The 13008-nt window shown below is 42.1% G+C and overlaps 2 protein-coding genes across 2 annotated transcripts in view; one reads left to right on the forward strand and one right to left on the reverse strand.

Annotated features, from left to right (window-relative positions):
• vps13d (vacuolar protein sorting 13 homolog D) overlaps nucleotides 1-3795 on the reverse strand; it is a 117250-nt gene extending 113455 nt beyond the window's left edge. Inside the window, 3 exon segments of the mRNA XM_079679099.1 lie at nucleotides 1514-1591; nucleotides 2313-2436; nucleotides 3105-3795. Of these exon segments, the coding sequence (XP_079535225.1) occupies nucleotides 1514-1591; nucleotides 2313-2409 (175 nt within the window). The 5' untranslated portion in view covers nucleotides 2410-2436; nucleotides 3105-3795.
• Nucleotides 3796-6585: 2790 nt separating this feature from the next.
• Nucleotides 6586-9399, forward strand: LOC307038342 (E3 SUMO-protein ligase ZBED1-like). The gene is made up of 2 exons (XM_079679729.1): nucleotides 6586-7376; nucleotides 7984-9399. Exons 1-2 carry the CDS (start codon nucleotides 6905-6907, stop codon nucleotides 8997-8999), a joined length of 1488 nt encoding a protein of 495 aa, XP_079535855.1. The 5' UTR covers nucleotides 6586-6904; the 3' UTR covers nucleotides 9000-9399.
• The last annotated feature ends 3609 nt before the right edge of the window (nucleotides 9400-13008 follow it).

Below are 13008 nucleotides of genomic sequence, written 5' to 3' on the forward strand. Positions count from 1 at the left end.
TTAGGGCTCTTTTGAGACTTAAGTCATCCTTCATGACAGATACATTTGTTCACTAAGTGTCACTACGTCACAAAAAGGCTACATGGCTACATATATTTGTCAGTACACAGATACTGAGTACTAGTTCTGTTTGCTGTTTCTTGCAGGTCACGAATTTGGTGAGGAGTTGAGCTGGCTGGCTGCGGACGAGGAAGTATAGAGCAATACATACTTGTGCACATACACGTATATGAGAATGCATATCTATTCAGACCTGTACCCCATGTCTTAGACTTTTCACACAACTATATATATATATTTATTTTTTTTCCAATTCTCTATTTATGGTTTCATAATGAATGAGTGAGTTTCAGCTCTAATGCTGCTACTGTCTGTAATATGTTTCTATTTAGATTATCTGTCAGGATATTTTTTTGTTATTATTGTCCGAGTCTGGTTTTAACAAATACTGGGCTTACACCAAAAGATTTTCACAGTCACAGACTAAAAACTGAAAGGGTAGCATAAGGGTGCTTCCCGTTAGTCTCGTCCCACCCCTAGTCATGACATAACTTCTGTTGTGATTTGACACTATAATGAATAAAGATTGATTGATATAGCTGTCAATTTTAGTCCTTGAGTTCATAGTTAAGTGCTTCATTTGTTAACTGCTATCAAGGAATATGACTCTCCTTTGTAGTATGCATGAGAGAAGATGCCGCAAGCTTAGTGGACTTCTATGTAGTGTCCGCTGATAATGTAGTGGGCTGGTCTGGACAGAAAATGCCAGGGCTGAATTTTTGTCCCAGTCTACCCCTGCTTGAACTCCTCTCATTTGAGAAGAGAAGCAGGCATTCACCGTCATTACATCAGTGCACACGCAGAATCCTGACTCAGCTTGCTATGATGGACAGAAGGCACTGACAGGCTCTATGAGATACTTGCGGTACACATACAAGAAGTCAGAAGAGAAACACTAAAGTGAGACTTTCAGTCTTCATCTCTTCAGTAGAGGCAGGTTGACTCGTCTTTTCATACATTAGCCATCCGTAGGATTCAGTTGAAATGACATTACCATCTGACAATATAATTTGATGTACACATATTGTTGAGATGTTGTCCATTAAAAGTAAACATTTATTCACCAAATGTTGGCCATTATTCTTTCTGGCGCAATATGAGACACAGTAAATGTGTCCTGAACGTTAAGCTTGCTGCCGTTAAACTTCATCAACATGACCCAGCTAAACCAGCGATGTCTGCGGCTGACTGAAAAGTGGGTCCAAACTAAATACTGATCTTTGGGTGATGGCTATTTACCAGCCATATTGAAAACTGATGCCATGCCATGTTATTTTTAGTTGAGTAAAGTTGTTGTTCAGCACTGAGAATCATTACCTTACATAAACACATTTATCGAAGCATAAAGCACATGCACAGTTGATTTGTGGATAAGCTTTTGTCTTTGAGAGCACTCCCCTATTCCACTTTGGATATTGTTTTGATTGTTGTGTTTAAACGTTGTGTGTCTCACCTGCTTTTACTTCAAATGGAAGGTCAAACTCTCGGAGGGCATCTTTCCTCAGAGGGAGGTTCTCCAGCTCCACGGCCCCTGAGGAGCAACACCGTCACACACACTCAAATACCAACTGGGAGTTACACAGTGACCAAGGGATTTTCCAATATAAAGGATCACACTTTAACAAATGTAACAGTCCCTTACAAGGGCATAGACTCAGTTGCCATCATTAAATTTAGATGACACAAAGGATGAAAATGGGCTACTGCTATCGACCAATGTCATCTGATTTGCAGATGACTTCATCGTGTTGCTTCAATTCTATCATGGCTAAATGTTGTTTTAGTTTTTTGCGGCTAGACTCAGCACAGTAACTAGCTGCTTGTTGAGCTTGGGGTGGGCGGGGGTCACATGTTAAGAGGACAACAATCAGAGAAAAATACACAGTCTGTCTGTCTGTGGTACGCTAGGATAGTGTCAGAGGATTAGTTTGTGTATCCACTATGCAAGTGATTATACTAATTAGAGTTTTGACTCTGGTGGTCAGTCCGTACACTTACAGTATCATAAGTAGTTAGTAGGCTGGAGGTGGTTATAGAAATCGCTCTTAGAGCAGGTATTTAATAATGATTATTTTTCTCGTGATAGAGGTCTTTGTTATGGGCTGGTCCACAGAGTTGTATGATTATATTTGTGCTTATCCAATGATAATCGGCCCAGAATGTAACATGCTCATGTTCATCCTGGTATAGAACAATGTAGCATGGTTTGTAAAATAATCTGTTAGAACCTGAAGTAATGCATGTGTAATTACCTTTGAGAAGGGCGATGGAGAGCTGGTCTGTGTTCAGGTTGCTGACATATTTCCCCAGGTATGTGTTCAGCACCCAGGCCACCAGGCCTTCCAACATCCTGCAGGCTTCTCTGAAGTTCAATGTCTAACAAACATAGGAAACATGTCTTATTGATATATAGAAATACGATGGCTTCATAATGTCATGAGTGAAAACGGTATCTCCATTAGGCAATCTTCTCCTATGGTGAGCCAGCATCTGCAGCAAAGTCATGTCTAAAATCCAGACTTTTAAATATAGAATTACTCAAGTGTGACTACAATAATTATTGAACTTTGATACATGTCATCATACAAGGCATGTGCCCCATAAACCCCCTGCTTGCCTCTGTTCCCTCCTCCTGTGAAGCTGACCCTCTGAGGGCTCAGCAGGAACGGGATGTCCGAATGCTCAACAAGGCCACGCCATTTTCTGGGACGCCTTTTAGAGACATTTAAAGCGAAAACGTACTCTCCAACGGGAATTTATTTTTGTATTATATTAACTAGCTAATTAAAGTGAAAAAAAGGAAGTACACCACACTGAAGCTTTCTGACGTCGTATCATCAATGACAGCGCTCATGTACCTGCAGTGACCTCATAGAGGGAAAGCAGTTACAGGGTCTATCACAGTTAACAGCATGGTCACCAAAGAATGCCTTATCACACGTTTGCACGTTACTTTAAATGCTCAATTAAATGTAGCACAAAATCTTAACAGGACGTCACTTTAACTAGCGTTAACGTAGTAACCAGACAGAGTGACTTCTTACCGCCAGAGACGACAGGTGTTCATCCGCCCAGCTTCAGTCCATGTCAGCCTAACCCCGCTGTCAGTAGGTGCTCATGGCTCTTCAAAAGCACTGAGAACAGGACTCCAGTCTGTCGTTAAACTTCGTGAACTGCACACCATGGGCTGCAGGCAGTGACACTACATTAAGCTACAGGGAAAATAACAACTGGTTTGTTTAAAAGCTGTCAGGAGCATACAGAGCTAAACTGCTGCTTGTTGACGGACAGGGCAAGGTTGTGATCTACTTAGCTAGCCACTTTGCTAAAACTAGCTCGCCCCGGTGGACAAATAGCAGCCAGAAACCAGCAGCTGCGTTAATCTGACTCAGAGACAACACCGACCCTTTTTCTCTGGAAACACATTTAATCCTCGAAAATAAGTGGTGTTTGTTGTATTTCCAGACTTCAGAGTTGTGTCGTATAGACACACTTCCCATGTACCGATGAACGTCCAACACTTACTTCCTGTCATGTGACGAAAACAAACTGCTCCTTTCGTGTGGCGTTCAATCAAAACCCGGAAAATGTGCATTGAACTGCACATTTTAATATAAGCCTAGTATAAGGTTTAAAGTCCTGTATTCCAAAAATAAAATAAAAAGCCAAGCCAAAGCCATTTCCCTGATGCATTTATCATGAGGTGGAAGCAATTGTTATCAGTACCATCACAAGGAAGTAATCAACAGGATGACCTCCGGGTATACGGTTATGGCTAGAAAGGATCCGTCTTGTGTAAAACTCTCGCGAGAGTTTGGCTGAATGTGACGTGGGTGAATGTTTACGTTTGGCAGGCAGCCTTTCAGTTACGATCGTTAACATCAGTGGGCCACAGCAAATGATGATGAGAAGCTAAACTATCTATTAATTATGTCAATTACAGGCAGTGTGATTGTTGAAATAGGGTGTTAGCGGTCTTGCTGGTGTTCAAAGAAGAATGACAACACTGTAGATCAACAACACTATGGTTTATTTTTTATTCATAGCTAAATCAACGTTGTCACAGTAAAAGTCCCAAGATAGCTCCTGGTGCAATAAAATGTTCCCTTTCAGTGTTTTACTATTATGTCTGATGTTTCTCTATTAATATTGCTGCTGCATTAATGTACATGTTCCATGTTACTGCTGTAGATGTGTTTCCGAGCCGCGCCGATGACAACGAGTTACAACGAGAACGTGACGTCATATGTACACAACACGGATCCTTTCTAGCCATAACCGTGTAATCTCTCTGGCAGGCGCAATGAAGTGTCAGCGCATTTAATCAATCATAATTCGCTGAATACAAAACTGATTTTCACGAGGGGGGTTTTCTGCAAACGTCATATATGTAGGCATGTTACCGGACACATGATTCGGTGTATTTTAATATTCATAGTAGGCTTAACAGCAATAGAATATTCTGGTATTTGATAGCCTATATGTTATGTATGATAGGTATTTTGCAAAAGACACACGATATATAATATAGGCTCATATATACACACACGCACACATATAAAAAAACACTAATGGTCTATATGATAGAGAAGCAGAAGCAGATTGTGCAGGCCTACAGTACTACTCAGCTATTTTAATAAGTTGAAAAATGAAGAAACAATAATACATTATACATAGACAGAAGATATATATCAGTAAAAATGAATATCTATATCTATGTCAGAAAAAATGTAAATGTTCAAGTTAAACACAAGAACATGACCCCACCCCGCCCCAAACCATATTTACACAAAGTTGCTCATGAAAGTTTAAATGAGCTAAAAGCCCTGAAAGAGGACTGTTTTGCAGAGCTTCTTTCTCGTGCTCCCTTTCTGCAGGTCAAGAGAGGTGAGTTAGGCAATGTGGTGTAGACTTATTTTCAGAAACACAGACACAACCAATGACAACAAGTGTATCTGCCGCCAACAGAGGATGCATTTCAACAACATGTAAAGAGCAATGTTTCAGACAGCGATATGGTGTCACAGGCCGAACCCAAACCCTTGTTATGGAGTCCTGTTGGCAGGGGGTGGATTGTCAGAGATGGGGCCATTAAACCAGTGCTACTTATGGCGCATTTGCACTGCAGCGGGTAGCCCCGTTTAAGCGTCCTTAATCGTCCTCAAGCGGCCAGGCCAGTTTTTGGTGGCCTTTCCATATAGCGTAGCACCGGCTAGCGGGTACTTTTCCCCTCTTTTTCCGGCCCCATAAAATCGTGTTTCTATCAGGCCAGGGCCAGGGCTGAACTAGTGACGTCAACACTCTCGACTGCTGATTGGTCAGAGAGAATCGTCACAAGATCGCGCGCGAGATCATCCCTAGCGTTGCATATATATCTAGAAGCAAGCTTGCAGCATTTTTATACACAGCGTTTTTTGACGTTCCTACATTTCCTTGGGGATGATCAAATCCAGCGGTAGCTCGACGGAACAACTCGGAATGTGAAAGTGTTCCAGGATGTCTCTGCACAGATGCCCCGCCTACACTGCGTTGCTACCCCAGGTCCTAAACTGTAATGGAAATGCGCCACGGCCTCGGACGGCCAGCGAGGCAGCCCGAGGCCTGAGCGAGGACGCTTAAACGGGGCTACCCTGCTGCAGTGGAAATTTGCCATTACAAACCCCCAGCACCTACAGAAGTGAGAGACATTCCTCACTTGTATTGCAAAGATGCAAAGTGTGGAGAGAGTGGAAAGTGCCAGTGCCTCTCTGTTGGCCTTCCCTGTACGGAGTTCTGCACCTGCTGTGCAGAATGTCAAAATGTTTCCCCTAACGTTTCTGAGGAACCTGACATTTAACATTATATTCTAGTATCTATATACTTGACCTCTCACTGAATGATTTGATGAATTGTATACTGTACTTTGAATTAAGGTTCCAGTTTCAATAACACCTGTACTATTTACACCTATGTTTTAGAGGCTTGCAATTTAGAACTAATACACTTTATTTTAGTGGGTTACTCTTATTCTGGCTATTTGGTGATGTAGTTCAGCCACCTGGTATTTCCCTCTCCAAATATGATGACCATCAGAGTGAGCATTCTTAACTTATAGGCTATTATGCCACTTATCCCCCATTCGGAATGTGACTGTATCAGAGAAGAGGTAGGCCTAGGGCTGGGCGATAATTCGATCTCGGTTCGGGATCGCGATAAAATTTTGATCGATTGCGATATTATGCTTGGGACATATTATTCGATATGACATCTTAATAAAAAGTAGGCCGCCTAGGCGCAACAACACCAGTATCAGTTTGGCTGCTGTATGCCGGTAGGACACGCCCACGAGCGAGCAGCGTGGCTACAGAGTGAGACTGAAGACAGAGGGAGAAAGGGATGAACAAAGAAGTTGTCAAAAATGAGCGAAACTAAAGAGGACCGTGAAAGTGAAATTATTGGCGAACGCGAAAGCGACACCGTAGGCCTACTAGAAGACATAGTTGACAAAAAATGTCACACCACGTCAGCTGTGTGAACATGGTTCGGTTACGGCAAAAGCGACCAGGAGCAGACGAAGCCGGTCTGCAAAATATGCCGGTGGGTAGTACCAGCCAGGACGGGGAATACGACTAACCTTTTCAATCACCTGAAAAGGCACCACCCCACTAACTACACAGAGAGTGTGACACTGCGGGCTCAAGCTAGCACACCACACACGAAGCTAAGCCACACACACACGTCGCCCGGTAACATCAATAAACAACAATCCATCCAGTCGTGCTTTGCAGCCATTGCCCCGTATGAAAAACAGTCAAAGCGGAGCAAAACTATAACGAGCGCTATCACTTATTGCCTCGCTAAAGATATGATGCCCCTGTACACAGTGGAAAAAGAAGGCTTCAGGAAACTGATCAAAGTGTTAGACCCCAGGTACGAGCTCCCTGGTAGAAAATACTTTTCTCGGACGGCGATGCCACAGCTTTATAATGAATGCCGTCGTAAGGTGGAAATTCATCTGAATGATGTTAAATACTTTGCCACCACCACCGATCTATGGTCTAGCCGTACATCGGAGCCATATATGAGTCTCACGATTCATTTCATTGACGAGGAGTGGGCTCTACACAGCAAATGCTTACAGACAGCATACTTCCCAGAGGACCATACTGGGGAAATCATCAGCCAGGGGCTGGAGGATGCACTCAAATCCTGGGGCCTTAGGGAAGACCGACAGGTGTGCATCACAACAGACAACGGTGCAAACGTTGTCAAGGCTGTTTCCCTCAAAGGCTGGTCCCGGCTGCAGTGCTTTGGTCATCGACTGCACCTTGCCATTGGTAAGTTCATGATGATAGGCTAATAATAAAAAAAGTTCATGATGATGTCAAAGGCTACATTTTCAGCTCTAATAATAGCTCAGTGTAATGATTCGTATTCTTATACACTGTTGCCCATAAAGCTGGAATAAAATGTATATTTTTACCTCTTCTCATGAAATGATAGTAACAATGTGATTTATTCTTCATAAAGTATATTCTCAAAATTGGTAACTGGGACTCAGTAGCCTATGTAATTATTGCACCTGGTAATTACTGATGTGTATAAATTGGAATAGAAATAGGAATGTATCTGAAAACAAAATTATTTCACTTTACATGCCTCAATAAACCAATGTACAGGCTATCACTTTATAACTATTGATACTGATACTAGGTGATAATTCGATCATTACTAACATTTTGCATCTAAGATGTATTTGAATGAAGAGTTTATATTCTATCACTGTACTCAACTTAAATTGAGGAAAAATATGTTTATGTGTGTAGTCTAATTGATTTTCATATCAAGGATGTCATGACAATATTATGATTTATTATTATAAGACAGAAACTAATTTTTAAATAATACTTAATACTAATAATACTACATTTTTGTCATCTACAGAGCGAAGTGTGAGAGACAAGAGAATAGAGAGAGCCATGGGTGTGAGCAAAAAAGTGGTTAGTACTTTCTCATACTCATGGAAGAAGAAAAAAGAACTAACAGCTGCACAAAAGGAGCTCGACCTACCTGAGCACCGGTTGATGACAGAATCACCTACCAGGTGGGGTTCTCGCCATGCAATGATAGCACGAGTACTGGAGCAGGAGAAGGCCATTTCAAAGGTTTTATCTGCTGATAGAAAAACAAGGCACCTGGCTCTCTCATGGCAAGACATTGAGGTCTTGGAGTCTGTACACAAGGCCCTTAATCCACTTGTTGAGTTCACTGATGCCCTCTCTGGTGAAGCACATGTCAGTGTCTCTTGTGTGAAACCTGTCCTACAGCTCTTCAATACAGAGGTCTTGAAGCCAGGAGAGGATGACACAGAGCTAACGAAGGCCATCAAAACTACTATCACCACATATTTGAATGAAAAGTATGATGATGATGCCACTGATGACCTCCTTAACATGGCATCTCTTGTTGATCCTCGGTTCAAGACCCGCTACATCCAAGGTGACAAGGTAGAGGCTGTGAAATCCAGAGCTGTGGCACAGATCCTGGGTGACTGTCAGAGCACACCACAGTCTACTCTCACACCTACAGCTACTGCTACTGCTACAGCTTCAGCTCCACCAGCCAAAATGCAGAGGAAGACACTGGGCAGCTTTTTCAAGAAGTCCTACTCTGTTTCTACCTCTAGTCTAACAGATGAGCAGGATGTTGAGGCTGAACTGAACAGTTACCTGCTAGCTCCAGAAGTAGACGGTGAGACCAACCCCCTGGCATGGTGGAAAATCCACTGCACATCATACCCCAGAGTGAGCTTCCTGGCAAAGCGGTATCTATGTATTCCTGCCACCAGCTCACCCTCAGAGCGTGCTTTTAGTACAAGTGGCAATATTGTGTCCTGCCATAGGGCAGCTTTAAAGCCAGATGTGGTGAACAGACTTGTCTTTCTTGCAAAAAACCTGTAATGGGGTAAATGATGTTCACTACTGCACAAGATGTAGAATAACTGTGACTGGTTTACTATGTTTACACATTACACATGTTTTTTATGTTTAGCACTTTAATGTGTCAGAGGGTCTGACCCACTTGGTTTTTGTACTGCCTTGGTTTTGTACAAATATTTGAGATTATTATTATTTAATAATTGTTTTTTTTTTTTTATTCTGTATGAGCGAAAGCATTTTGTTCTCACTATTGGAAGGCATTAAACTTTATTATAAAGTTTCAGTGAATCTCTTGTTTCTTCAAGCTTCAGGATGTCCCTCACACTGGCAGCATCTGCAAAAACTACATATCGTGATAAGAATCGAGATCGATCAATATGGAAAAACATATCGTGATAACATTTTTTTCCATATCGCCCAGCCCTAGGTAGGCCTATGTCTAAAGAAATCTCATTTACAATAGAACTGTACCAGATATTTCCATACAACTACTGGTTAGTATTCAATAGCACCCTAAACAATTCAATAATGGTATATGTTTTAGGGATTTCTGTTTTTCTGATAAATGAAAGAAAAGTGATTGAGTCCTATGTTCCTATCACCAAAAGTACAATTTCCATCTAAACTAAAGCTAAGTTTACAGGACTATAATTCAGTATTTTCTTAGTTAAATAATTGTCTGACTATTTAGTGATGTAGGACAGCCACCTGGTTCATACCTCAGCAAATCTGAATAGGAAAAGAGTTGTCATTCTCAAGTTATGGGCTTTCTTGTCACCTTTCCCACATTCGGCATGGTCTAATTTGGCTGTTTTTCAGGGATTGGGGTAGTTCTAAAGAACAACCCAAAAAACATTTTTTCCCCCAAAATAAAATTTGACAACAATCAATTTCATTAATGGGAGACCCTAAAGATAAGAAAAATCATTGTTGTCATTTGCAACATTCGGTCCATCCGGACGGCTACAGTGGCAGCGGTAAGCTCCATCCTTAGGATGGTCACAGGTTTGAGTGGAACTACTCTGGCCTTACCCATGATAAAGGAACAATGAACTGCTTTTGTTTTGTTCATTAGGCGAAGGTAAGACACTGTTCCGTAACCACTTTCACTAGCATCTCCAAAGTGGTGAAGCTGAGCTGAGACTGGATCTCCAAAGTTGAGTGGTGTGATGCATCTTTTGACTTTGAAGTCTCTTAGCAATTGCAAGTGGTGTAGGCAGCTCGACCACTGTTCCTTACATTCTTCAGGAATACTTTCGTCCCGTCCTAGCCTTATTCCTGTTAATGTTTGCAAGATTTGCTTTGCAGGGAGGATCACAGGGGACAACATACCCAGCGGATCAAATATAGAGCTCACGACTGACAGAATACCTCTCCTGGTAAGTGGTTTATCCTGAGGAGTGAATTTGAAATGGAATGAGTCCGTTTCCGTACACCACTGAACTTCAAGAGCTCTTTCAACAGGTAGGGTACTGTTATCCAGATCCAGATCCTTGGTTTCCTTTGATCTGCTTTCCTCAGGTATTGTTTGTAGTAGAGCTCTGCTGTTGCTTACCCATTTGTTTAACTTGAACCCACCCTTACTGCACAGGGTTTTAAGTTTGTGAGCGATTATCACTGCCTTCCTCTCGTCTTCCATTGATTTTAGGCAATCGTCCACATAAAAATGTCTTAGCATCGAAGAGACTGCCTCTGGGCTAAAGTCATCCACATTGTCTCTTGCACACTGTTGTAGGGCAAAGTTGGCACAACTAGGCGAGGATGTTGCTCCAATGATGTGTACAACCATTTGGTACTCTTCTAGCTCACTACTGAGATCTCCATCGGGCCACCACAAGAATGTGAGAAGATATGAGTCTTCCTCTGGCACCTTGACCTGATGGAACATGGCTTCCATATCTGCCATGAATGCAATGCTCTTCGGCCGGAATCTTGTAAGGACACCAATAAGACTGTTGGTTAAATATGGGCCTTGGAGAAGACGTGCATTCAGAGATGTGCCCTGGTAAGTTGCACCGCAATCAAAAACCACCCTCAGTTTAAGCTTTTTTGGATGGTACACGCCGTGGTGTGGAATATACCAGCTCATTTTGCTTTGATTTGCCTTGTCTTTTTGTTCAGGTGTCATTCTTATGGCAAAACCTTTATGAACAACATCCGCCATGAACTCTTTGTACTCCTTGTATAATTTGTTGTAATTTTCTTTTTAGGTTCAAAGCTCTTTGTTCAGCAACACGTCTATTATTGAGAAAATCAAGTCCTTTTTCCCTGAATGGCAGTCCAATACTGTAGTGTCCGTCTACCAACTTGACAGAATTAGAGACACTTTCCATGAACTTGTGATCGACTCTTGACATTTCCAGACGCTCCTTGTGTTGATGTTCTGGAAAGTCCAGCTTCACTTGCTGCTTCAACAATTCCTCAATTTCCACGACAGAAATTCTGTTTGCTGTAACGACTGGCTTAATCCAACGAGCCGTATCTGACCTTCCTAGAGGTCCATTTATTGTCCAACCTAAAATGGTCTTAACAGCATACGGGCCATTCCCTTGGCTGTTTATGACTTTGTATGGCTCTAGAGCTTTTGGCACGTGGCACCCAATTAGCAAGCCAACCTCTGCATCAATTTGTGGTATATTGACCTCTTTCAGGTATTCCCATTGTCCCACGTCCTCCTGAGAGGGAATATTTGCCTTTCGTACTGGTATTTTGCTTTGGGAATAAACAGGTGGAAGTGCTACATACTGGTTACTTTCAAGACCACATATTTCAAGGTCACATGCAACATATGTTTTTGCTGACTCCTCTTTATTCATTGTTCGCAGGAGTATCTCCGTGTTGCGTCCAGTCACTTGAAGCTGCTGTAGAATGGACTCTGTGCAAAAGGTAGCCGTACTACCTGGGTCCAGAAAGGCGTATGTTGTTATGATGGTATTACCCTTTTTTGTTTTCACCTTCACAGGAACGATAGCCAGGGTGCCTTCAGGCTCACCAGCCCCAATGTCCTCCTCCCATGAATCATCTTTATCCATATCCCCTAAAGCATTTGCAACAGTCTTTACCTTTCCTTTGCTCGACTCTATATTACTGAAATGCAAAAGAGTGGGGTGTGTGAGGTTGCACTCTTTGCAGGTATGTCTTTGTTTGCATCCTTTACTCATGTGGCCCTTTCCCAAACATCCGAAGCAATGTCCTTTGCCTCTGAGGAATTCCAACTTTTCTTTGTGGGTGTTTTTGAGAATCTGATTGCAAGCAGAAAGATGATGTTCTCCTTTACAGTAGATGCATCGGTTTGATTGGGATGTGTCACTGTGTCGGTTACTGTTTTCTTTCTGAGGTATATTGGATACACTAGTGGCAAAACCACTTGTATATAACTCTGGAGATCTCTGTTTGAACCTTGGGCTGGGAGTAGCAGGAACGAATGTGTAGCTTGTCTTTGCTGATGTATTTGGAATTTCCTTTAAGTTTCCGAACACTGGATGGGAAAGGATTCTAGCATGATGGTCGACAAACTTCAATAGATCTTCAAACTTAACTCTTCTGTTGTTTCTATCTTGTGTGTCACAAGCTTTAGCCCTCCAGTTTTCTCTCAGCTTATATGGGAGTTTAGAAAGAACAACTCGCATGTTGATTGGGTGATCCATTTCCTCCATGTATTCCACACTATCCATTGTATTGAGACATCCATTAAGAAACACAGCAAAGGTTTTTAAAGCTTGTGGATCCTCAGGTTTAATAGATGGCCAATTGAGAGCCTTGTCGATGTAGGCTGTCGCGATAAGATATCCATCTCCATAATGATGCTTCAACAACCTTTTTGCTTCTGTGCATCCTTTGTCAGATTGCATATATTGGCAACTGCGCACAAGCTCCCTTGGTTGGCCAATAGTGCATCGCTCCAAAAAGTAAAGCCTGTCCTTACTGATTTCTGTTTTCTCTTCAATACCATGCTCAAATGCTCTTATGAAGGACCGATAGTCCAAAGGGTTTCCGTTGAAGGTAGGAATGCTGAGCGGGGGTAATGAAG

The sequence above is a fragment of the Notothenia rossii genome (genome assembly GCF_949606895.1).
Source record: "Notothenia rossii genome assembly, chromosome: 4".
NCBI lineage: Eukaryota > Metazoa > Chordata > Actinopteri > Perciformes > Nototheniidae > Notothenia > Notothenia rossii.

Bases quoted from the DNA above. Each gene is read 5' to 3' on its own strand.
- LOC307038342 (XM_079679729.1), top strand. From the start codon at position 6,905: ATGATGCCCCTGTACACAGTGGAAAAAGAAGGCTTCAGGAAACTGATC. The intron at 7,377-7,983 runs GTAAGTTCATGA...TGTCATCTACAG, and splicing joins TCGACTGCACCTTGCCATTG to AGCGAAGTGTGAGAGACAAG.